General features: G+C 39.9%; 1 protein-coding gene across 1 annotated transcript in view; it reads right to left on the bottom strand.

The window, feature by feature from the left end:
• trpc5a (transient receptor potential cation channel, subfamily C, member 5a) overlaps positions 1 to 23,228 on the bottom strand; it is a 97,154-nt gene that overhangs the window by 17,336 nt on the left and 56,590 nt on the right. Inside the window, exons 11-13 of the mRNA XM_042402224.1 lie at positions 19,144 to 19,283; positions 12,448 to 12,648; positions 11,674 to 11,795 (exon numbers count right to left, since the gene is read on the bottom strand). Coding sequence (XP_042258158.1) covers positions 11,674 to 11,795; positions 12,448 to 12,648; positions 19,144 to 19,283 — 463 coding nt within the window. The remainder of the gene's footprint in view (positions 1 to 11,673; positions 11,796 to 12,447; positions 12,649 to 19,143; positions 19,284 to 23,228) is intronic.

The following is a 23,228-nucleotide window of genomic DNA, read 5'->3' as shown; positions in this document are numbered from 1 at the left end:
GCAAACAGCATGAAGTTTGTTCTTAACCTTGGAGAAAAATGATCTTAACTCAAGGTCCACTTACTAGCTTTTTTTCCCAGAGCTTCAGTCCTAACAAAAAATGCTGAAAATGTACTTTGAGAAAAAAAACTATATCAGGATAATTTTAGATAACCTGAGCTAACCCTAAATATCAACACTATCCCTGTCTTCACACTGAAATGCTTTCATTGTGAAGCAAATACAGGAAGTGATGACTTCCTATCAGCAGTAGATTAAAGGGGAGCTCCACTGATTTTACACATCAAAGTCAGTTTACCTGTCATGTTTTGTACTACTGTACTCAGCCTATGAAATGACCACTGAGTCTCAACTTCATCTGTAGTCTTCTCATTAGTGCAGGTACTCTTGCTTTTAATTTGACAAGTTTACATTATTAATTTCTAACTGACATTGTGGTTGTGTGTGATTTGCTGTTGTGTGTAGCTTTGTATTTTGTATTTTGTATGGTGTGTACTGTGTGGTTTATTTTTTTTGCTTTGTACTGTTTGTTGTTGTGCTGTTGAATGTTTTGATTGTGGGGGACTGCAGATGTAAATTAGCTTTGAGCTAATTGAGCTGTATCTTTTATGTTAAAAACTGTACACTATTCCAATAAATAAATACAATCATCAAATGTCTTCTGTAGCTCTGGAGGAGTTTTAAAAGTTTTAAAATTCTTAATGGAAAGCCTGCGAAAGCCTTGTCCTTTGTACATCCATCAGTTACAGATCAACATTATCGTTCATTTGGAGTCATGTCTCTGTCCACCTGGTGAATGTAAGTCCAATATTCACTCTCTTTTAGCTCTGTTTTTGGTCTCCACCAACTCCTGAGGGAAATATCTGACTCTTTAGCTGCTAAATGCTCCACTATGTTCACCAGCTAGTCTACAGCTAACTGTGTCTGCTTGCCATTTGGTGCTGAGCAGGTAGTGTACAGTGGTTTTTTCTCTGAAAACAATGCTATAAGAGCGCTGAGAGTGAACCAAAACAGCGAAGTTGCAGCCAGACGTCTAAACAATGAGCTGAAATTTGCTATAAAACTTCGTAAAGCCGAGGGGAGCTGCAGAGTCACTGATAATTCTCTGTAGATTCATCACTACGAGCTAAACCCAATATTATGATCATGCCACTCAAAGGACATGTTTACCAGGCAGGTAAGGTGTAATGAAGAGGCGCTATTGAGTTGCATTATGGTAAATATAGGATCCTGTGTTTTTGGCAGTTGACCTACACTAGGGACTAAAAGTCAGTTAGTATTTCTGCCTGTGCTGCATCGATTTTGATCATTCTTTTAAAAAATCTGTCTCTTGTAGGTCTTTGAACGTTATGGAAGAGCAACACTAAATTGTTGGACTATACCCTTAACAGATCGACTTAAGCTTGCCGCTGAAGATGAAGACAAGCAGGGCACAACAGAAAACGAGGCTACTGCTGTGACAATGCTGCTGGAGTGACTGAATGACTTTATATAGTGATAAATAAGACGATGTTACGCACCATTGGAGTCGGTGGCTGAATGACTGACTGTTATGATCATGTTGACAAACAAATTTTATTGAAATATCCCCTCCAGACATGTTTTAAGATATATATAAAAATGCTCTGCTTTGAATAATAATTTGTTAATTAAGGTTGTTCCACAAAAAAATGTTAAATTACCTCATTAAAATCCTTAAAATTGCATCTACTGCTTCTCCCTCATTAAAAAACCCAGGATCTATGAATATGCAAATATTTGTCATTTCACACGTTTAATTATATGAACATGGTTCTGACATTTATGTCTATAATTTGATCTCTATGTGCCCGGCTGAGATCTGGTATTTCAACACTGACTGTTGAGAAACTGGATCAGTCTAGAAGAATAAAAGCTGATTTGTTCAATGTGCTGTGCGAATGATACAGAAAAGGAGTTCGATTTTGTTTTCTTGCTGTCCTTTTTACTGAGAAGTGCACAATACTAATAAAATAATAAAAACAGATATTGATTTTGTAAATATGGATGATGCACAAAGACTGAGCTGGCTGTTCAGATATGAAACATATTGTATTGAATGTATTTCTTGTAATGATATGTTACGACTATTTTTCAGTAGAAAAGCCTAACCAGGGACAGGGGTCGCAAATTTGCTAGAAATCCTGTATGCAACACATCTGTTTCATGTTATTTTAACCTGTTACAAAGTTTTTTTGCATTGTCCTTGACAAATAAACTAACAAATAAAAAATTAAAATAAAGTTAGACAGTTACTTGGAGAGAACCTGGGAGAAGAGGAGAAAAAAGCCATTTATCAGGATAATCTGCAGAAACAGTTATTGCAGGAGCTTGGTGGGCAGAGTCGGGTCATCGGGACGATTCAGCTCACCTGGACTGCCCAGCTTCTATTTATTCTTTCAGTTATATGTAGTAAATCCATTTTAGTTACAACTCATGTGTGGTCTCCCCTCCTTTGTCCAGCCTTGAGCAGGGTTGTGACATGTTGGGGGCTCGTCCAGGATCAAATGAACCATTTTGGAAAGATGAAATATAGCCTTTTGTGGTAATTTGGGAGAAGAGGAGAAAAAAGCCATTTCTCAGGATAATCTGCAGAAATAGTTTCACATTTTCTGTGACCAGTTGATTTCTTATCTTTTCTTTCTCCACATGGCTTTTGTGTATTGTGACGACCCTCTTCTAAACAGACTCTTAGTCCTCAACCTGCAGGAGCTTGGTGGGCGGAGTTGGGTCGTCGGGAAGATTCAGCTTCTGCCCAGCTTCTATATAAGCTCTGGCTTACATCATGTTGGTTTTTGGTCGTGTTTAGTTTAATTTATCTTTTAGTTATACACAATAAATCCATTTTCCCCTCCTTTGTCCAGCCTTGAGACCCGTTGTGACAAATTAGGGGCTCGTCCAGGATCAAATGAACTATTTTGGTAAGATGATATTGTGTCTTTTGTGGTAATTTGGCCTGCTTTTGTTTTTGCTACCTCCTGTGATGACGGGGTTTGTCAGTCTGTTTGTAGGCATCTGGTTTTTGGAAAAAGTCTGCCTACCTGGTTACCAGTTTGAGGAGTATCACACATGGGTTTTGTATTACCGGAAGATGCATATTTTATAAAATAGCTGTGTCTTGTTATCCTCTGTCGACAGATGTTTTTGCATGACACAGAGATTGAAATTAAACTTTAGTGCTGTACACAAGATGTCTCTTACTTCACTGAAAAGTCTATTCTCAGTGTTTCCATTTCACGCTTATGTAAGTCGCACACTGGACCACGATTGGCTCTAAAGTAGCTGTGACATCACGTCTTAAACTCAGATTTAAGTTGAGCAAAGAAAAACTTTCCTCTTTCAGCAGAAGGGATGAGAAAACAAACATGCACACGCATCATTCTGCACAGTGAAGCTCAAACATCCGAGCGAAGGAACAAGAAGAAAAAGTGAAAGCGGGACTTTAATGTGGACCGGATCTATTTTTCATCCTCCTTTTCTTTATCCCCCGTCTTCCATCATCTACTCTTTGCCGTCATTGTGTTCGTATTGTGACAGCGGAGGTTATTGAATTTTTGATGAAGCAACAATTGGCAGTGCAGCTTCGCCCTGATACTACATCACAAGACAGAAAAGAGAGAGACAGAGGGGGGGGGGGGGGGAGAGAGGTTTTGTCTGCAGGGTGTTATATTTGTGCTGCATAAAATATTCAACACTCCGACATTTATTCTCATTGTGTTGTTTGTGTGTGTTGCTGTGATCACTATATCAATCAGTGTGCGTCTGCATACCGAGCATGTGACTTATGTGCATTTCCTGCGTGTGTGTATGAAGGTGGGATATGTTTAAATGTGTGTGTACGACGTGAAAGAGAGAGTCAGAGGGCGAGAGACGGAGGTGTAAATGAGGAGAGAGAGGAGGAGAAGGGAGGGAGGAGGGGAGGGAGATCAAATCAACAATGAATGAAGCAACAGAGCGTGATATTGCATCAGAGTTATGAAACGAGAGACGGAAGGACGTGATAAATTGAAAAAAAGCGGGGAGATGAACAGAGAGAAAAGGAGAAGAGAAATAAAGAGGGAAACAGACAAATGCGACTCAATCTTTTTCTCCATCTTTCTCTCTCTTAACTTCCCTCCTCTCGTCAAGCGCAATTTAATTATCCATTAATTAATTACTCTACTCTTCCCTCTCCTTCCTCATATCTTCTTCTTTTCCTCGCACTCATTCGCAGTACTTGTCTCATTTTTCGCTTCTCTTTATTTCCACGTTTCTCCTCTCTTCCTCTTCTCATTTGGTTTTTGTTTACATGTTTTAATATTTTGGTTTAATAAGAGGAAACTAGAATTGAATTGTTTCTCTCAGTTTGTTTTTGTTCATTAAAGACATTTTAATTCAGTGCTTTCTTCTCCTTCTTTTCCTTCCTCTGGTCTCCTTTCCTTACATCTCTCCTCCCCTTCATTCCTTCCCTCGTTTCCTCTCCTCGTTCCATCTACTCTTCTTGTTTCCTTTCCTTGTTTCCTGTCTTTGTTCCATCTCCTCTTCTTGTTTCATTTCCTCGTTTCCTCTCCTTGTTTCATCTCTTCTTCTTGTTTCCTTTCCTTCTCTCCTCTCCTTGTTTCCTCTTCTCTCTCTCTCTCTATCTCACTTTCTCCTCTCCTCATCTTTCTCTCCACTAAGCCGAGTCATAAACTGCTACAGCTGATCCTCACAGCCACTCAGTCATTTCACTGTTATAGTTCTGCAGTCATGTGGGAGGCAGGCTGTGTGTTTGTGTGTGTGTGTGTGTGTGTGTTGTGTGTAGTGTTTCTATGTGTGTGTATGTGTGTGTGTGTTTGTGTTGTATGTAGTGTTTCAATGTGTGTGTGTGTGTTTAGACTTGGCAGCCCGACAGCGTGCAATTAAATCATTCCAGCCTATAGTGCTTATCTTGCTTATGAATATGTAAGATTTTCTGTGTGTGTGTGTGTGTGTGTGTGTGTGTGTGTGTGTGTGTGTGCGTGTGTGCAGTCTTGGCACTGCTGTACAGTTAAATCACTGATTATGACTGACTGCAGACACTTCATCATACAGAGCAGCAGTGGATCACTGTGACCTTCCTTACAGATGACTGTATCTGCTGCATGAAAGACCGAGAGAGAGAGAGAGAGAGGAAGAAGAGCTCTTCAGATAAATTGAACTTGACTTCCACGTATCTTTTTCAGGACTCTACCTACATTAAACCTCAGCATCACACTTTCAGTTCTTGCCCTCCCTGCTCCTGGAGTAGGACTATCACAGGAGAGTTTTTCACTACTTCACTCGCTGCAAACATACATCCTCCAAATTAAACAACCAAATACATTGTTTGACCATGTGACTCCAGAATGACGTTAAGGTTGGGGTTATGGTGTTAGGGTTAGGGTGTTAGGGTTAGGGTTATGGTGTTAGGGTTAGGGTTATGGTGTTAGGGTTAGGGTGTTAGGGTTAGGGTATTAGGGTTAGGATGTTAGGGTTAGGATGTTAGGGTTAGGGTTATGGTGTTAAGGTTAGGGTTAGGGTGTTAGGGTTAGGGTGTTAGGGTTATGGTGTTAGGGTTAGGGCGTTAGGGTTATGGTGTTAGGATTAGGGTTATGGTGTTAAGGTTAGGGTTAGGGTGTTAGGGTTATGGTGTTAAGGTTAGGGTTAGGGCGTTAGGGTTATGGTGTTAGGGTTAGGGTGTTAGGGTTATGGTGTTAGGGTTAGGGTTAGGGCGTTAGGGTTAGGGCGTTAGGGTTAGGGCGTTAGGGTTATGGTGTTAGGGTTAGGGTGTTAGGGTTAGGGTGTTAGGGTTATGGTGTTAGGGTTAGGGTGTTAGGGTTAGGGCGTTAGGGTTATGGTGTTAGGGTTTGGGGCGTTAGGGTTAGGGTTAGGGCGTTAGGGTTATGGTGTTAGGATTAGGGTTATGGTGTTAAGGTTAGGGCGTTAGGGTTAGGGTGTTAGGGTTAGGGTGTTAGGGTTATGGTGTTAGGGTTAGGGTTAGGGTGTTAGGGTTATGGTGTTAAGGTTAGGGTTAGGGCGTTAGGGTTAGGGTGTTAGGGTTTGGGGTGTTAGGGTTAGGGCGTTAAGGTTAGGGTTAGGGCTTTAGGGTTACTGTGTTAGGGTTAGGGCGTTACGGTTATGGTGTTAGGGTTAGGGTGTTAGGGTTATGGTGTTAGGGTTAGGGTGTTAGGGTTAGGGCGTTAAGGTTAGGGTTAGGGCGTTAGGGTTATGGTGTTAGGGTTAGGGTGTTAGGGTTAGGGCGTTAAGGTTAGGGTTAGGGCGTTAGGGTTATGGTGTTAGGGTTAGGGCGTTAGGGTTATGGTGTTAGGGTTAGGGTGTTAGGGTTAGGGTGTTAACTTTAACGTCCTTAAAGTTAGGTTAAGGTTACGTGATGATCATTGTCCAGAACTGTCCAGACTTGTGGTTGGAAACAGGAAATGAACAGTGGTCTTGTGTGGCAAAGTCCACCGTTGGGTTAAATCCTCCAGCTGCTAAATGGCGTCTGTCTCTGTCAACACAATGTAACTATATGTCGTTTTTGAGTCATTTTGTTGTTTTTTCTTTGGAGGATAATCTACACTCAGAAGCAGAGGTGAAAGTAGCTTGACATTGTTACATGCTGCCAAAAGTCTTACAAGGTTGGGGTGGATGTTTGGGTTTATAAATTTTATTACAAGACTGACGTTTCCTGCCAACAGTTACTGATGTTTCCCTCATTTAACAAGGTAGTTGTCATTGAACAATCCTTAAACATACAGGTGGCAGCTCAAAAAACCCTCATGTAGTTGTTGAAGGTATTTGCCTTACCCGTTTCATTGCTTTGGTAGGAGAGCGATTTAAGTTAATATCAATACAGAAGTTGAGATTGTTTGTTGCTTTAATGTCATTTAAATGACAGTCTTGTAGTCTACTATTATGGTAAAAGCAAGATTAAAGAGCAAGAATAATAAAGAGAGTGAGCCAAAGAAACATTTTGCTGTAAAATAACAGATATAAAGTAAAATAACCCACATAAAACATACAACAAACCTTTAAAACAAGTAGATATTCCCTGTTTTGTTTCCATCTATGATGCATAAACATCACAGTCACACACCAACAGCTAACAAAGCATCGTCGTGCGTAAAAATTCAGACTCTCCACACTGTCGTTTTTTGATATGCGAGTCTAATTTTCCTCCTCTTAATGAAACAGTGGAAAAAATCTATAAATTTTGAGTGATCCGGGTGAAAAGACGTGGCGTCATGTCTTATCTGGTGAATCAGAATCCCAGTAGCACTCAGGCTGAGGGTGAGAGACATAGAGAAGGTGTTCAAATCCCAGAGAGACAAGAGCGTGAAAGAAAGTGAAAGAGTATTTACAGCGTTCGTGTGAAGGAGAAGGCTGAGAGAGAGAGACACACACACACACAGTCATGTTTCATGGTGTAAAACGATGTAGCACATTAACGGCGATAAGTGTGTGTGAAGTAGAGACGAGAGAGAGATGAGGAGGAAGGAGGGAGGGGACGCGGATGGGATGGGGGGGGGGGGTGACACCTGAGCAGAAACAGGAAATGATCTCGTGTTATAACTCCTTGATGTTGATAAGTGTGTGTGAATTACAGAGCAGGATGCAAAGCTCACACACACACACACACACACACACAGACAGGAAATAATCCTCGCATTGTAAACTCATGAATGTTGATGCAGGCTCCCGTTTTTTGCCCGCGGGGCTACGATCACTCTGTTTGCATAATGCGTCATCTCAGGCGTCACCGTGGCGATCAGCATGCTCATTTAGCTTCAGCATGAGGCTGATTTCTCTCCTGCAGACTCGGATCCACCGCCAGCGTCTACAGCGAGATCAGGGTGTGTGTGTGTGTTTTTTTTTTTGTTTTTTTTTCTCCATCCTTTTGTTTATCCAGACAAAGATCCGCTGAGCGTGTTTGTCCTTTTTCAGGCATCGTGAGGAAGAGGATTACACGAGTAAAAAAAACACACGACTTTGATGCTTTGACAAACTCATATTTCAAGTCTATGCTGTCTTGTCAATATTTAAACAACTGTTTTGTTTTCATGCTTTAGTTGCAGGGAATGATAAATAAATTATAAAAAAAAATTGCATATATGTTCAGTCTCCTAAAAGTTACAAATGATCATGATCAACAATAGGTTTTCCAGGAAATGTACAGTAATATGAGCTAATTAGTTCATTAGTTTTCTCTACAATATTGATTATTAAAGGCACAATCCACTGATTTTGCACATGAATATCAGTTTATTTATCATGAAAAGTACTACTCAGCCTTTAACACATGCAGGGAGCTTCTAATGAAAAATGTCATTCAGTTGCATTATGGGAATTGTAGGATATACTATGCTGCCTCGTTCTGTCAATTCTCTATAATCATCTTTATGACTTGTGTGCTGTGTAACATCTGGTCTTACTCTAGTCAGCTACAGTCCTCATCTCATCAGTATCTACACTGGATCTGTTCACACATCTGTCACAGTCCTGCTGCGCACTCAAGAGCGGTTAAAGCACCTAAAAAGACACTTCAATCACTATCAGCTGTTACTCTACTGGAGTAGACAGCCGCGCTGCCAATGAATGTAATCCAGGCAGGAACTACGTGTCCTCCAAAATGTATTTGGCAAAACAAATTTGTAGTATAATAGGATTTGTTTTGTTCATGTCAGTGTAATCTAGACATAATTGCATTTTCTTTAAAGTGCTATTTAGCTAACGCAGATTGGTTGGCAGATTGGGGGGGGGTTTGTCATATGTGGGGGGCATTTCTCCGTTCTCTGTTAAAGAGCGGCTGACATTGACACTAAAATGAGAATTGCTGGTCCACCTTAAAAGTCAGTCCACCCTAAGTTAGCCTGGTCAAGTTAAGCTAACGTGTTGTTGCTAACTTCGGGGCTAACCCCTTTGATTGATGAGTATTTTTTTTGTCTTGAGGAGCTGCAGCATTTATTAACTGACAAACTGGAGTCTGTACTGTACATTTACTGCCAGATTGACAACTTACTGCTAAACTTTTCCTCTGCTCCGCTCGCGTTCACGTCATGTTTCTGCCGCTCGCTCTTTGCGCTCACGCAACTACACACTGCCCTATTCCTTAACGGAGTTACACTACTCTTGTGCCTTTCACATAGATGTCCTTTGAATAACAAAGCTGCTGAATGAATATAGGGGGAAACACTGGAGGCAGACATGGATAACGTGGACTTTACAGCCTGTAGAGGGAACGAAGCCAACTTCAGGTTAAGCCGTTGGTCTTTCTGGTATGGCTTCCTCTGGCGACACATGAGTGACGTCATTGGTCGCTGATGTCAGTATGAACAACTGGCAGCGACTGGATCTGAAGACTTCAGATGAGGATCTTTACATTTCACACACTGTATGATTTTATCTGCTGGAACTCCAATCAGTCATCACAAAAATCAGATTCACAACTGACTCAACAGCCGTCTTGTGCGTCCCCACCTTTAAACGGCGTTAATTAAGGTCATTGGAAGGTTTTTCATCTATTCAGCGTTAGCGCCATAATCATATTAGACTTGATGTTAATCTGTTGATGATTATATTCATCTAATAATCATCTAGGTACCTTTTTACCTTTAATAAAAATAGACACAATTAAAAGTCGGGAGTGTAATCTGTTGTTTCGGCATCCATTACAGTCCTATCATCGTCCCGAGCGCTTACTGTAATGGAATCAATCGCAGATCAATACGGCTATTATCTAAAACAAACCACATGCCTCATCAATATTCGGCCCACTGACTCGGCTTGGCTCCCACTTTGCCTCTCTCAGCAAAGACGCTCTGCGAGTGTGTGTTCTGTGTGTGTGTGTGTGTGTGTGTGTGTGTGTGTGTGTGTGTATGTGTGTGTGTGTGTGTGTGTGTGTGTGTGTGTGTGTGTGTGTGTGTGTGCTGCAGAGCTGCCATATGAGCCGTAATTCAAACTTGGCTTCTCAATAAGCGAAAACCCAGCGACTCGCTTTCCGCATTTTCAAATTCATCCGTCTCGCAAAATAACACATTAATATTCTTCATGTCTCCTGAACGAGCTTCTGGTTCGCAGCCTGAGCTGCTGCTCGACACCGAAAATCGTTTCCATATCATTATATTATCTAGACGCATAAGAGGAGTGTGTATGTGTGTGTGTGTGTGTGTGTGTGTTTGAATTATGGTTGATGCGGCACCTCTACACACACACACACTGTACTTGTACTGCTGGCTAATATTATCACAGCTGTTATAAGCATTTTATTTACTGTCCTAAGATAAAACTGACTGAAAGTTTTTCATGATGTTTGGTTGTTCTTTTTTTTTTGTTTTAGTAAAAGAGCAAGTTTTAAAAATCAATAAAGGCATTTCAGGAGTATTTATTGATCTACAAGAACCATAAAAAAGCTGGAGCCACATGTAACATCACTGAAATTTATATCCTGGGATTAAAATGTTCAGAATTACCTTTAGTTTCTTAAACTGGATGTATTCTGCACATTTCCAGCTCTATATTTATATTCTGGGGCTCTACTAGAATATCTTTGCATGATTTACAGTTAAAAACTCCTTATTTATCTTATACTGGCTCTTTATGCAGCCCCTCAGTTCAGCCTCTGTCTGAAACAGGCAGTTTTAGCTCCTGTCTCTTTAAGGCCCGCCTCCTGGTGAGCCCACTCTGTTCTGATTGGTCAGCTTCAGGAAGTTTCTGTCGGCTTTTGAGGCTACGTTATGGATGTATTATAAGAGCTGGATACCGGGCTAAAAATGGCGCCCATTCAGTCCTATAGGAATTGCTCGCCTGGTGCATATGCCAAAAAAGGTTTCTAGGCCCGGGCCATAGACTTTACATTGTGATGACGTCACAGATTTTTAAATCGCTTTACTCGGCTCGAGGAAAGTTTTACAAACATAAAACCTCCATGAATCAAAAGTCCATAATAGAAAGAGTCATAATGACGTTGTTTGCAGTTCGAGGCGTCCTGTCAACAGTTTAACAGGTGTCTCTTTTACAATGGTGGTCTATGGAGGAAAATCCTTTTTGGGCCGCAGGGGGATTTTTCGCTGCAATACCGCGAGTGGCCACTGGGAAAAAATGGCTGCAAGGCTGCGTGGCGGCGCCCAGTCCAGCTCTTATTATACATCCATGAGCTACGTAAACAAGCTATAGTCTTCAGAGATTTCACTTCTTTTTCTTGTTCTTTACTCGAAATGTCAACTTCTCGAATACATCCCTACATGTTGAAGCTGAAATCCAAACCGAAATATGCGCGTGGACACTGCAAATGAAGCATTCAGGGCAGATTGAAACCTGGGATTTACATTTTACATACGTTCATCTCATGTTTTGGAGCTTTGACCATGTTTAACATTAACATCTGACATAATAACAGCATAAAATATAAATAACAGAAAATCACAAAAAAGCATGAAATGTCCTCTTTAAAGTTTCCTCCTGATTAGAAGCTGAAAAACCTCAGATATGATACGTCCAATTACTGAGTAGAGCTTTGAAAAACTGAATTTATGTATTTCAGCCTGGAGCGAGGAAAACAAAAAAAAAACGCATATAAAGTCCCAACAAATGTGCGTACTGTATTCATAAAAGTGTATACTGCTGTATGTTTTACCTCTACAGTTACACACACACACATATATTAAGGATGGTACTCACGTTGAGAAGGCGTTGTTCTGCCTCTCACAGCGGATCCCCTTGCAGTTACTGGGTTCCTCTGAGGCCTTGGTCTCATAATAGAAATACAGCTGGTTCAGACCGTTAGCGAACGCCAGCAGGACCTGCACAGGAAACACACAGAGGAAAATATTTCTTTCAGTCCTTATTTGTAAAATCTTTCATCCAAACTAAACTCATTAATCTGTGGAGTTTTCTTTCCATTTTAAAAGCTGGTTCACCGTCGTTTAGTGGGGTTTTTCTCTCTCCACAGTCATTCTGGATCTAACATTACATTATGTTACACAAGGATCGACCCCCTCCGTTCCTCCGGGGCGTTTTTTTTGACACACAGCTTTCACCTCAAACAGGGCACCACAGCAACATGAGCGGTGTTACGTAAGTGAGCATGAAGCAATGTGGCTTCTGCGCCTCGGGCTCTCCGGGATTGATTTTAGGACTTCGGGGAGCCGAACGATTCACATGTGGATTGTGTTGTAGGTTAGGAGCTCCCCCGAGAAGGAATTAATGAGTTTTGAATGTAATGAATAGGCCTGTAATGTCCTTCTACAACCTATCAAGGGTACAGAGAGCTGAGACTTTGCTTATAATCATCAAAGATGCAGAGTTTAGTGAGTGAAAAGGAATAAAAACTTCAAAGGAAACAGTGGTCTGGTCCACCAGGGACCTGTTGTTGCATGTCTGTGCCCATCTTTTCCTGTCTACATCTGTCCAATAAAGGCAAAAAAAAAAAACAGTCAAACGTCTTTTTTTTACCAGACAGTAAATGAAGAGAAACTTGAGAATGTCCAGCAGCATCCGTCCCAGTGAGATCTGCAGCGGCCCGAGGTGTGAGTTGGCGGTGAAGAGGGAGATGAGTCTGAGCGAGCTGAAGATGTTGGCGATGGCGAACAGAGCCTCGGCTATCAGCGTCGGGTGCCACATCTCCCACTCCTCCCTGGGACGAGAGGAGTTATACTGGAGGGGAGGAGACATGGACAAGGAAAGAAAATATGAAACAGAATGAAAGTGAAAGAAGCATTTAATACACACCTGACTTGAATCTTTCATTATATTCTTTTGATTTCTGAATAAGTTACTCAGATATTTTGAAATATGCACTCTTGTTCTGTTTTACTGGGAATTAGATTAATGGAGTTATTATAATAACAAAGGTTCAGGAACAAGACCAAACCCCTCTCTTTCACTAAATTCAATCACCTGTGCCTCACTAATTCAATCATCCGTGCATACCTATATAAGCGTGCCTAACCCCTTTCTCTCCCGGCTCACAGTGGTTAGCACTTATGCCTCACAGCAAGAAGGTCCTGGGTTCGAACACCGGCCGTCCCAGGTCCTTTCTATGTGGAGTTTGCATGTTCTCCCCCGTGTTCATGTGGGTTTCCGCCGGGTACTCCGGTTTCCTCCCACCATCAAAGACATGCTCGTTAGGGTTAATACTTCCACATAAGTAATTCTTCTTGTCCTATTCTAGGAACCACAAGGGGGACGACGAAGCAGAAAGCTCATCGAGACACATGTCCCCCACCCTGAGTCTTGACCCCCGGGTTCCTAGATGCTCCAGCCTCTTCGTGATTCCATTTGGTCCCCGGTCGTCCCATCGACCCTCTTCGTCCCTCTCCTCGACCCCATTATCCCACCGTACACGACCCAGACCAACCTTCAGCTCCCTTTCATCCCCCGGCAATCGACCGCCTTCATCCCTCTCCTCGACCCGCCTCCAGCCCACCATACCTCATCAATCCTGAACCCTCTCGACGATCCAAATAAATCTACTTTTATACCGTTCAAATGGTCTTTGTTAGTGAAATAGTCTGATATCAGTTTCATCTTTGTACATTCACTTCATTGATTCATACAGGACGTTTTTAGCCTAGCTTACCACGAAGATGATAAAACGAAGGGAAAAAGCAAACCTAGCATTTGTCAGAGAGGAAAAATAAACCTTCCGACATCTACAATCTTTCTTACATACGTTATTTCATTAATATGTTCTTGTTAGATGGCAACAATACATCCAAAAATGACCAGAGTTAGGAAATAATGCAACTTTATGACAACAACAAGACTTCTTCTTGACTGTTGTTCATCAATACATCAGTACTTCAATACATAAACTTGTTTATTAGATCATAATGTCTTCTCTTCTGTTTCTGTTTCTGTTGTTATTTATTTTTTTGGAGATGTTTGAAGGCATCTTTGACAAAGCTATGCTAGCTCTCCTGGACCTACCTCTCAATATTGTCAATATTTTCTTCTTACTGTTAACAAATCTTATGGAAAAAAAACTTAAACCAACATCTAATTTATCCTTAATGTAGGCAGCGAACAAACACACAAACCTGCTAAGATGAAGCAGCAGTTTGACGATTGCGCTGTTTCCCCAAAACATCAGCTTAAAGAATAAAGTCAGTGATGTTTAACCTGCGAGTTTATGAGCTTGTTGGCTGCCGACAGTTATCATGAACCTCAATACAGGTTTGAAGCTACATAAAGGTTCTCCATTGTTGTCCAAAACTATTAAAAACACGTCATTAAACCACACCGTTGCACTGGGTGACATTTTCCTTCATCACCATTAAAACACACACACTGTAGTTTATTATGTGCTGCTCCACTGCTAGAAATACTCACTAAAGCACTAAATGTGTATTAATCCACTGATGAAAATAGTTCCCGACAAATGGACTATTTCCTCCTTTGTGAGTATCGTTTGCTAAAAACTACAGCACCCGGCTGTTTCAGAAAGTTACTTGGCTTTAAAAAAAAGAAATAAACTATATCTTTGTAACCATTTTTAAAAGATTTATCTATGTGCCTGAGGCTGAATGTTACAACTAAGTAAGAGACAAACTAATGCACTCTTAGTTTTGGTGACTTCATGTGATTTTCTGACAAGAAAAAACTACCATTATCCTTTTATTCTCAGAAAGAGAGCAAACAAGAGTTTCCCCTCAACATGTCAGAGTATTTCTTAAAAGACAAACGATCTGTTTTTTTTTTTTTATATAGTGCCCAATAACACCCACAAATCAACCAAAACCTTTAGTGATCTTATGAAACTTAACACTCTGACCTCTCTCATCCTCCTCTTCTACCAGCTTTCCTCTCAATCCCGATCTCCTTTTCTTTCTGTTAATCTCTCGGACGCTTCCTCGTCCTTCATCTCTCATTTTATCCATCCATCACTCTACTTTTCCAGCCATGTTACTCATTTATCTCTCTCTCTCCTTCTCTCTCTCTCCGTCCCATCCCGTCATCTTTCTCCACATCTCTCAGTTTTCTCATGCTCGGCTTCCTCCTCATTCTAAATTCAGCCATTAGACTTCCACAGGACTTCTGTCTTGTTAACTCTGCCTCTATTAGCATTCACCATCCGCACACACACACACACACACACACACACACACATGCACACGCACACACATGCACACACACACAGAGCGGGACAGCCGGAAACAGAAACATGCACACAGATGCGCACTCATTAATTTATAGACTCTCGCACTTTCTCTCAGATGCACTCTCTCTCTCTCTCTCTCTCTCTCTGTGTCACACACACACACACACACACACACACACACACACACACATTCACACAATGACAGAGCAAAATTTAGGACTCTCAGCTCTCTGGAAGATTTTAAATATTCAAAGGAAAAAAAAGAAAAAGAGTAAAAAGTAAAACATGTTGTGCCAACATCTGCTTCTGTTTGTTTGTTTTGTGTAAAGGTTCTTTACACTGTGTGGTTTCGGGTTGCAATCATGAGAGAAACGTGGTGAAGTCTGTGGTCATAAATCCAAAATGGTGGTCCTAAATGACACAGTGAGACACGTCCACTGACGACTGATGTGAGTTAGAAATTTAAGACCAAATTCTCACAATGTGACTGCTGCTACGACACGAGTCAACGACAAGTTTTTTTAATAAAGTTTAAGGAGAAAACACACTTGTTGTCACGTCCTACCGGGACTTTGGACTCTTTGTGTTTTTGTTCTTTTGACTTCCTTGGTTTTTGTTGTTATCCTTCTGATGCCCTCAGTCTTTTTCTGTTTTTAGTTGGACTTTTTTCATTTGTGTTGCTTTTGTTTCCTGGTTTCGGTTTTCTCTGTTTCCTTTGTGTGTTCCTCCTGTGTCACCTGTTTGTTTACTTTAGTTTCTGTTTTATTTTGAAATATTACCTCCTTGTGTCTGGTCACTTTACTTCCTGTGTTTGATTATTTCATGTGTCTCACCTGTGTCTCGTTTGCAATCACTCCCTGTGTATTCATAGTCCAGTTTTCAGTTCGGTCTTTGTCGAGTCGTCCTGCTTTTGTCTGATGTTCCTGGTTAGTGTCCTTGTGTCTCCTGCATTCTTGTTTGTTCCTGTGACTTTTTACATTTTCATTAAATATATCTGCATCGGATTTTCCCTGCCTACCGTCTCTGCGTTTGGGTCCACCTGCTCCACTCATCCAGCTCCACGGCACACAAAAACCAAAACGATGGCGGTGAAACGATAAAGAAGTTGATGTGACTTTTTGCTGCAAAACATCTGGAGTCCGTTTAACCAAATTTCCAACATGCAAGCTGCAACACATTTAACTAAACAAAAGAAAACACCATACTTGCAACTCATGGAAGGGCAAGACTCACTAATTTATCTGTAATTTAAGAGTGACACTCATTTATGAGACGGGATAGTGGCACTATTTACTATCTGCATGTAAGCAGCGCTCGCAGATCGCTTTCATGAAACGAGCCCCGGAGCTGCAGATGGATGACGTGTCTCATAGCGCTGAGATTCACTACGCATTCACTGCACATCTGAAAGCCTCAAATTGATATTGTTCAACGTGCAATTAAGCTTTTTATTATAAGCACAATGTGACACGTAATAAACTTACACGATTGTCGCACAGGCTAAAGACGCTTTAATTGAGTGTGAACGTGCATCTCTGTGTGTAAACTTTTATCTGTGTTTTTTTTTATTGAAGGATACAGTTGCGTGTGTGTGTGTTTATGCATTTTACACAGCAGCTGTATCTATATGTGTGTGTATAACTGTATATGCATATGTATGTATGTATGTGTGTGTGGGAGATGTGTAGGAGGGCCACCCGTCACCATCAGTGACTCACAGCTGCTGCAGATGGCCTGGCCGTCTGGTGTGTGTGTATGTGTGTGTGTGTGTGTGTGTGTGATTAAATTACATTTACTCTTAATAAATTGATAAATCTTGTATGCATGCAGGGTGTGCAGCTGAACAAAGTTATTATTGAAGCTGATAGCTGTGCTGTGAAAGACAATGATTGAACTCACGGTTGAATTACTGCATGTGGCCTTTAAAGACAAACAGCAGTTGGTTGTCTCATAGGTCAAAGGTCATGTCTGATGTTTACGGTTCATACGAACAACAATTATACACATAAAAGCTACAAACTGATTGGCTATTTCACATTTCATGGTGCTGCTCTTCGGCCCTGCGTGACTGAAATCATTATAACGGAGTAAAACTGAATCTTCTTCTTCTACATCGTTATACAGACAGGTGAAAAAAGACAGGAAAAACCTCCCATCTGTCACCCAGCTGCATGTTACGATGTGGAAAATGTAAGAAAAAAATGAACATAGACAGCAGATGCAGCTCTATTTACACTTCACACACTTCTGAATATGGTGCATACCGTCTGCACATCATCATCATCATCATCATCATCATCAGTTTTGACACACACGAGAACATCTGCACAGACAACTCTGCCTCCTAGAAATTACATTCATAAACTACTAAACTGTTGTTCCAATTAAGTTGCTTTAGTAAACATAATCACTGCCTGGATTGTGTTAACAGGCAACGATTGAAGCGCTACGTTTAAATATCATACTGAAGTCCAAAGATGGAGGTCAGGGTGGATGTGGGCATAGAGAGAGTTGGACCCTGAGTCCAGTCTGTGGTTCTGTATTTCTGCTTTTTGTTGAAGTAAAGAAGCTTTTCAGATGAGAAGTAAAACATCTTCAAGAGTCAAGAGTCAAGAGTCCAGTTGTCTTCAGGATATTTCCTCATTATGTTGATAGAAAATGTAATTCAGTCAGCATCGTGTTTCCTTCAAAGCGTATTTGCTGTTGTCATTTAGCAAATGAATGTGATTTTTAAGACACAAACACAGAGGTCTGGGCCCATTAGGGATGTGCAGAGATCCCAGTATCTGTATTTGTATTCGAATAAAAGTGGAAAGAGGCTTAAAAATCCTGTTTTTTGCTTTTATGACACTTTTAATTTTTAGAAAATTTAAGTGTTACAATAAGTTTTTATGAATAAACTACCTTGGAAGGAGGTCCCCACATCGGGTCTTGAACTGGAATCTCCCAGATCATAGACGACTGCGCTGACTACTGACCTAAAACTTTACTCATTGCCTCATTGCAGCCAGACCTATCTATTTGTACACCCATAACACAGAGACAGCACACCGTGTAATGTGTAGGGAGGAACTTCAAAGGAAATTATTGCTTTGCACTTTTTATTTATTGCCTATTTTTTACAACCTAACTTTGTGGAAAGGAGAAGTGGAACAACAGGTTATGGAGAGTCCGTTGAGAGCACTTTGCTTGTGTCAGTAGCTCAGCTTTATCTCTGGGGAACACCCCCAACAAATAATTTTTAAAATATTTGTATTAAACAAATATTTGTATAAAACCCACTATTTGTGCTTTGCTGAATAATGTATTTGTATTCAGGCACACCCCTAGTGCCCATAAATTATTTCCAGATTATGTTGTGTTGAAAAACATAAAGTCCGACATGGACAGATTAGGATATTTATGTCATGCAGACCCCTGCGGATTCTATGCAAACATGGAAGGTTTAATCTGAACTAACTGGTGAAACATGAGTTAAAGTTAAACTGACTGGAAAATACTTGTATAATCTAATAGGATTTGAGCAGAGCTTCTCTATTTGCCTGTTATAAGTAGTAATGTAAGAGTGATAAATACACACTGATGTGTCCTATTACAGTAAACAACAGATTCAGTGGAGTAAACCTGTTCTTTGCCTCGTATGTTATTTTGTATATCCGGATGCCTCATCGAGTAACTGACGCTTGGTGCAGAGTTCTTAAAAACATGTTATATATATAGGCCACATCCTAATAACACATCTAATAGTGATTAGATAATCATATTCCACCATAAGGGCGAGAAAAAGCAATCAAGAAGCCTTCAGTGAATCAAAACTTTGAACAATGACAGGAACTACAACCTAAAACTATTCTGCCAGGTATGAAACATAGAGAACTGATTTGCTGTAGTGTGTTTGTTTGTATGTTTTTAAGAAATCTGCACTAAGCATAGTTATACCATGAGGCATCTAAATATACAAAATAAGGTTTTTACTCCTCTCTCCTTTTTGTTTTGAGAAGCTTGATTCCTGTCAGGTTAGTTTTTAAGCAACAGCTGTCTGGTCGTACCTTAACGTAGGCCACTATCTTCAGTGATATGGTGGCCAGGTAGAGGGAGTTCATGGCGAAGTCCATCAGATTCCACCAGTCGTGGATGTACTCTGTGAATCCCCCGTCCCACATCTCCTTAATCTCTGCCCAGATGAAGCCTGAAACACACAGACAGACAGACAAACAAACACACACTGCTGGTTATTTACATGCACACACGCACACACACGCAGTCACACACGTATGAGCACGTTAATGTCATCCATCAGTGGTTTCTGCTTGCTTGCTTGCTGCTCTGTGACCAAACTTTTGTTGAATGTTTTCTTTTGGCAGCAGCCTCGGGAGCGAACAAACATATTTGTTCTGTGTGACTAACTTTAGACAGAGTCAAGTTTTATTCTAAATAATTTATAAGTAATTTTCTATTTCATCTGGTTTCCCTAAAAATATGCAGTATATGTTTGGGTTTTTAATGATTTTGTTTAGACCGTGAAAACATCTGGTTGAGATTTGGGGAACATTGTGGTGTTGGTTAAAAATAAAAAAGTAAAACCAATATTATTTTCACTCCAAAACATTGCAGCAAGTGCAAATGAGATGCATATGAATGTAGTTTGTTGGAGACAAGACTTGTACTTCTTCAAAACAAGGTAACTCAAATCTCCGTAAACTCCTCAAATGTTGGGTATGTTTAAAAACTGTAAAGGATGTTGAGTGTAGGTCATCTGAGTTTTTAGAAGTGCTCAGAGCCTCACACACAAAAAATGTAGTTACATGTGTAAAATGGAGGGAAAATATACTTGAAGCCTAAAAATATGCTTCAGGTCACAAGTGAAACGCAGGCTGTTACGTGGCCAATGTAGAGGGCTTTATTAGACGGCTTAATTAATTAATCAAACGACCCAAAAAGGGGTGAAAAGGGTTTTGGGTTCAAACTCCGGTCTGACTCTGGTGTGATTCTTCAACTCTGAGTTACTTTTTGCACCTCAGAGAGAAGCTCCAGATGTAAACGGGACTTGGTAGCGAGGCAGCTTCATTCATGACCCATAATTCATCAATGACATTGCCATCAGGTTCGATCATTGTCCGTCATTGTTCCTGCACCTGAAGCACAAAAAACATTTCAACTGCAGTGGAGCCAAGGTGTTTAAAGCCGGCGTTACGCTGGCTGCTGGCTGAGAGACTCTACTGAGCAATGAAAATTAATGAAATATTTTAAAACGTTGGAACCAGGTAACATAATGTGCATTTTATACAGCTACTACTACTTTTAATAGCAATTAGTTACTACTATTTTTATAAGATTTAGTAGTGTTGGCCCTGCTGTAGCTGCCAGTTTGGCTGATACGACTTCTCAGGGAAATATGTACTTTGGCAGGTGAGTCTGGGCGACATTGTGGGTACGATGGTTCCTGCTTTGATTCAAACAACTGCCAAATATTTAGTTGGTTGATAAAGGCTCTCTGTAATATATACAGTATGTAAATGATCTTTCAGGTATCAGGTATCTTTTTCTACTTTAATGACTAGTCGTGCTAGTGAGTCTCCCCCGAATGATGTTCATATACAACTAATTTGCCTTGTTTGACCCATTTTGTAGGAAATTTACGGTAATGCTGCCCAGATTATTCTGAGATTGTAAATATAAATGTTGAGTTGAGTATTCTAAGTTTTAATAGTACATCATATCTGTTTTTATCTGTCTATCAAGTTTTTCTCCTCACATAAAATTGTGAAATATCTTTTATAGTGGATTGACTTTAATTTATGACACAATTTCAATACTTAGGCCTATATCAGTCATTATGGTTTATTGGCTTACATAACCTTTTAACTTAGGTTGTACAGATTTTAGGGATATGAGTCATTTTAAGATATTCTGGGAAATGACATCACAATAAGCAAAATTACCAATGTAGGCACTTGGGAAATATGTCTATTGCAGATGAAACTAATAAAACGCCTTTGCACTCTGCTCATAAAAATGAGCATATCTCAAAAACTAAAAAATGTACATAGTTTAAATAACTTATGGAATGTTAAGAAGTATTTTGTTCATGTTTCTACATTCAGAAATGTTTTGGATTAATGTGTTTTGTGTGTTTATTCAGTAGAATCTGATGAAAAAACATGTCAGATTTTTGTATTTTTTAAATATATGACACAATTTCAATACCTACATCAATTATTATGGTTTATTGACCTAAATAACCTTTTAGCTTAGGTTGTACAGATTCTAGGGATATGAAGCATTTGAAGATACTCCAAAAAATGACATCACAGTAAACAAAAATACCAAGGTAGGCACTGAAAACTGATTAAAAATGGCAAATCGCAAAGTGCAGAGAAATGGCCACATCTGAAAATCATGTTTCTTCTGTTGTTTGATTGGTTTTAAATGGGAAAATGTGCTCAAAGAGAAACCGTAATTTGTTTCAATGAAGGTGAAGCCGAGGTTTTCTTTTGTGTTTCATGACATAACAGTGATACATTGTGTTCAAAATTAACATAAAAGTGGCTTCACGGCTTTAAAACGAGACCTCCGCTATGATCTAATGTTTTATCATCAACATTACAAGCTGCTACTGTAACAGTGAATGTTTTTTTTTTTCTCTTCTTCTTCTTCTTTTTATCAGAAGCGTTTTGTAAGCCGAGCATTTCAAAGAGAAAAAGCCAGAAGAAGAGAACTTACAGTATGGAGGAGAACAGATGGTTTTGTATGTTTCCAAGTGATTATGATTTGGAAATGATCGGTGTCAGCTCTGAGAGAGATTATGGAGATGTAATCACTCATTTTTCACACCCACCCACCAACCCACCCACCCTCACACACACACAACCACCTCCTCCACACACACCCACATCCCACTATACAAACATACAGTTAAACTCCGTCTCTCACATACACACTCGTACAGACACACTCGGAGAGGATTCTGGATGATTTGCAATCAAAGTAAAAGGAAAAAAAAAAAGATAAGAAGTTGTTTTTACAGTAATTTTATATCTGGTTGTTTTTCACTGTCTAGATAGAAGATACGTTTCTCCATCCTGCTTCTTACTGAGCAGTGACTCATTCATGTCTTTGGTGGAAGTAAATATGAGATATGACTCATTTATCAAAGAAAAAAAAAAAAACTCCAGCGAAGAAAAAGGAAGTACAAATGAACAAATAAAAGTGTGACATAACTCCAAAACTTTGAGGTCTAGTAAAGTTTAGACAAAGATTCAGTTTCTTTGTAAAGAAAACCAACACTGACTGTCTGACTTTCTCTGTTCACCAAACAATCTTACAAACTGGTCACATAAGAGGCACAGAGACCAATTTATTCACCAGGAAACACAGCAGACAGAGCAGAATTACTCGAGTTATTTCCACATCATGTTGTGGTTTCATACTGTATGTAATCACTGCCTGGATTATGTTCACAGGTAACATTTTTATGAATGATTTTGAGTCCTGTGTGTTTAGGTTTAGGCAACAACAGCAGGTCAGTTAAGTTTAGTGAAACATCAAGGTCAAATGTTAAAGAATACATTAAATCTCAACTCACTGCAGACAAGGATCTTTCCCTAACCTTAACGAAGTGCTGCCGACACCTTCACATAACCATAAAAAAGATAAAAAAGGCGAAAAACTATTTAATATTTGACTGATACATTCGGTATCAACATTTTTGCGACTTGTTGGATACGTTTTCCTCATTATGTAAATAGAAAACGTAACTCTGGCGGCATTATGTTTCCTTCAAAACAAATATGCTGTTGCAATTTACTACAGTATAAAAGTGATTTCAAGGAGTTGTGGAGCTAAAAGTCTCTACTAAATTGTTTGTAACCCATAGCTGAACAATCACATTTACCAGCCTGAAGTGTCAAATGTCTTGTTTTTTCCAACCAACTGTCCAAAATCCCAAAATATTAATTCTACAATAATGTAAGACAAGTATAAATAGAAAATGCTCACATTTGAGAAGCTGGAACCATCAAATGTTTGGCATTTCTGCTTGAAAAATGAGCCAAACAACTAATCAATCATCAAAATAGTTGCAGATTAATTTTCTCACAATCGACTAATTAATTAACGGACTATTACAACAAGA

Source organism: Thunnus maccoyii, chromosome 22, assembly GCF_910596095.1.
Source record: "Thunnus maccoyii chromosome 22, fThuMac1.1, whole genome shotgun sequence".
Classification (NCBI taxonomy): Eukaryota; Metazoa; Chordata; class Actinopteri; order Scombriformes; family Scombridae; genus Thunnus; species Thunnus maccoyii.
The sequence above is the reverse complement of the archived record's forward strand: the minus strand, read 5'-3'. Positions and strand labels throughout refer to the sequence as shown.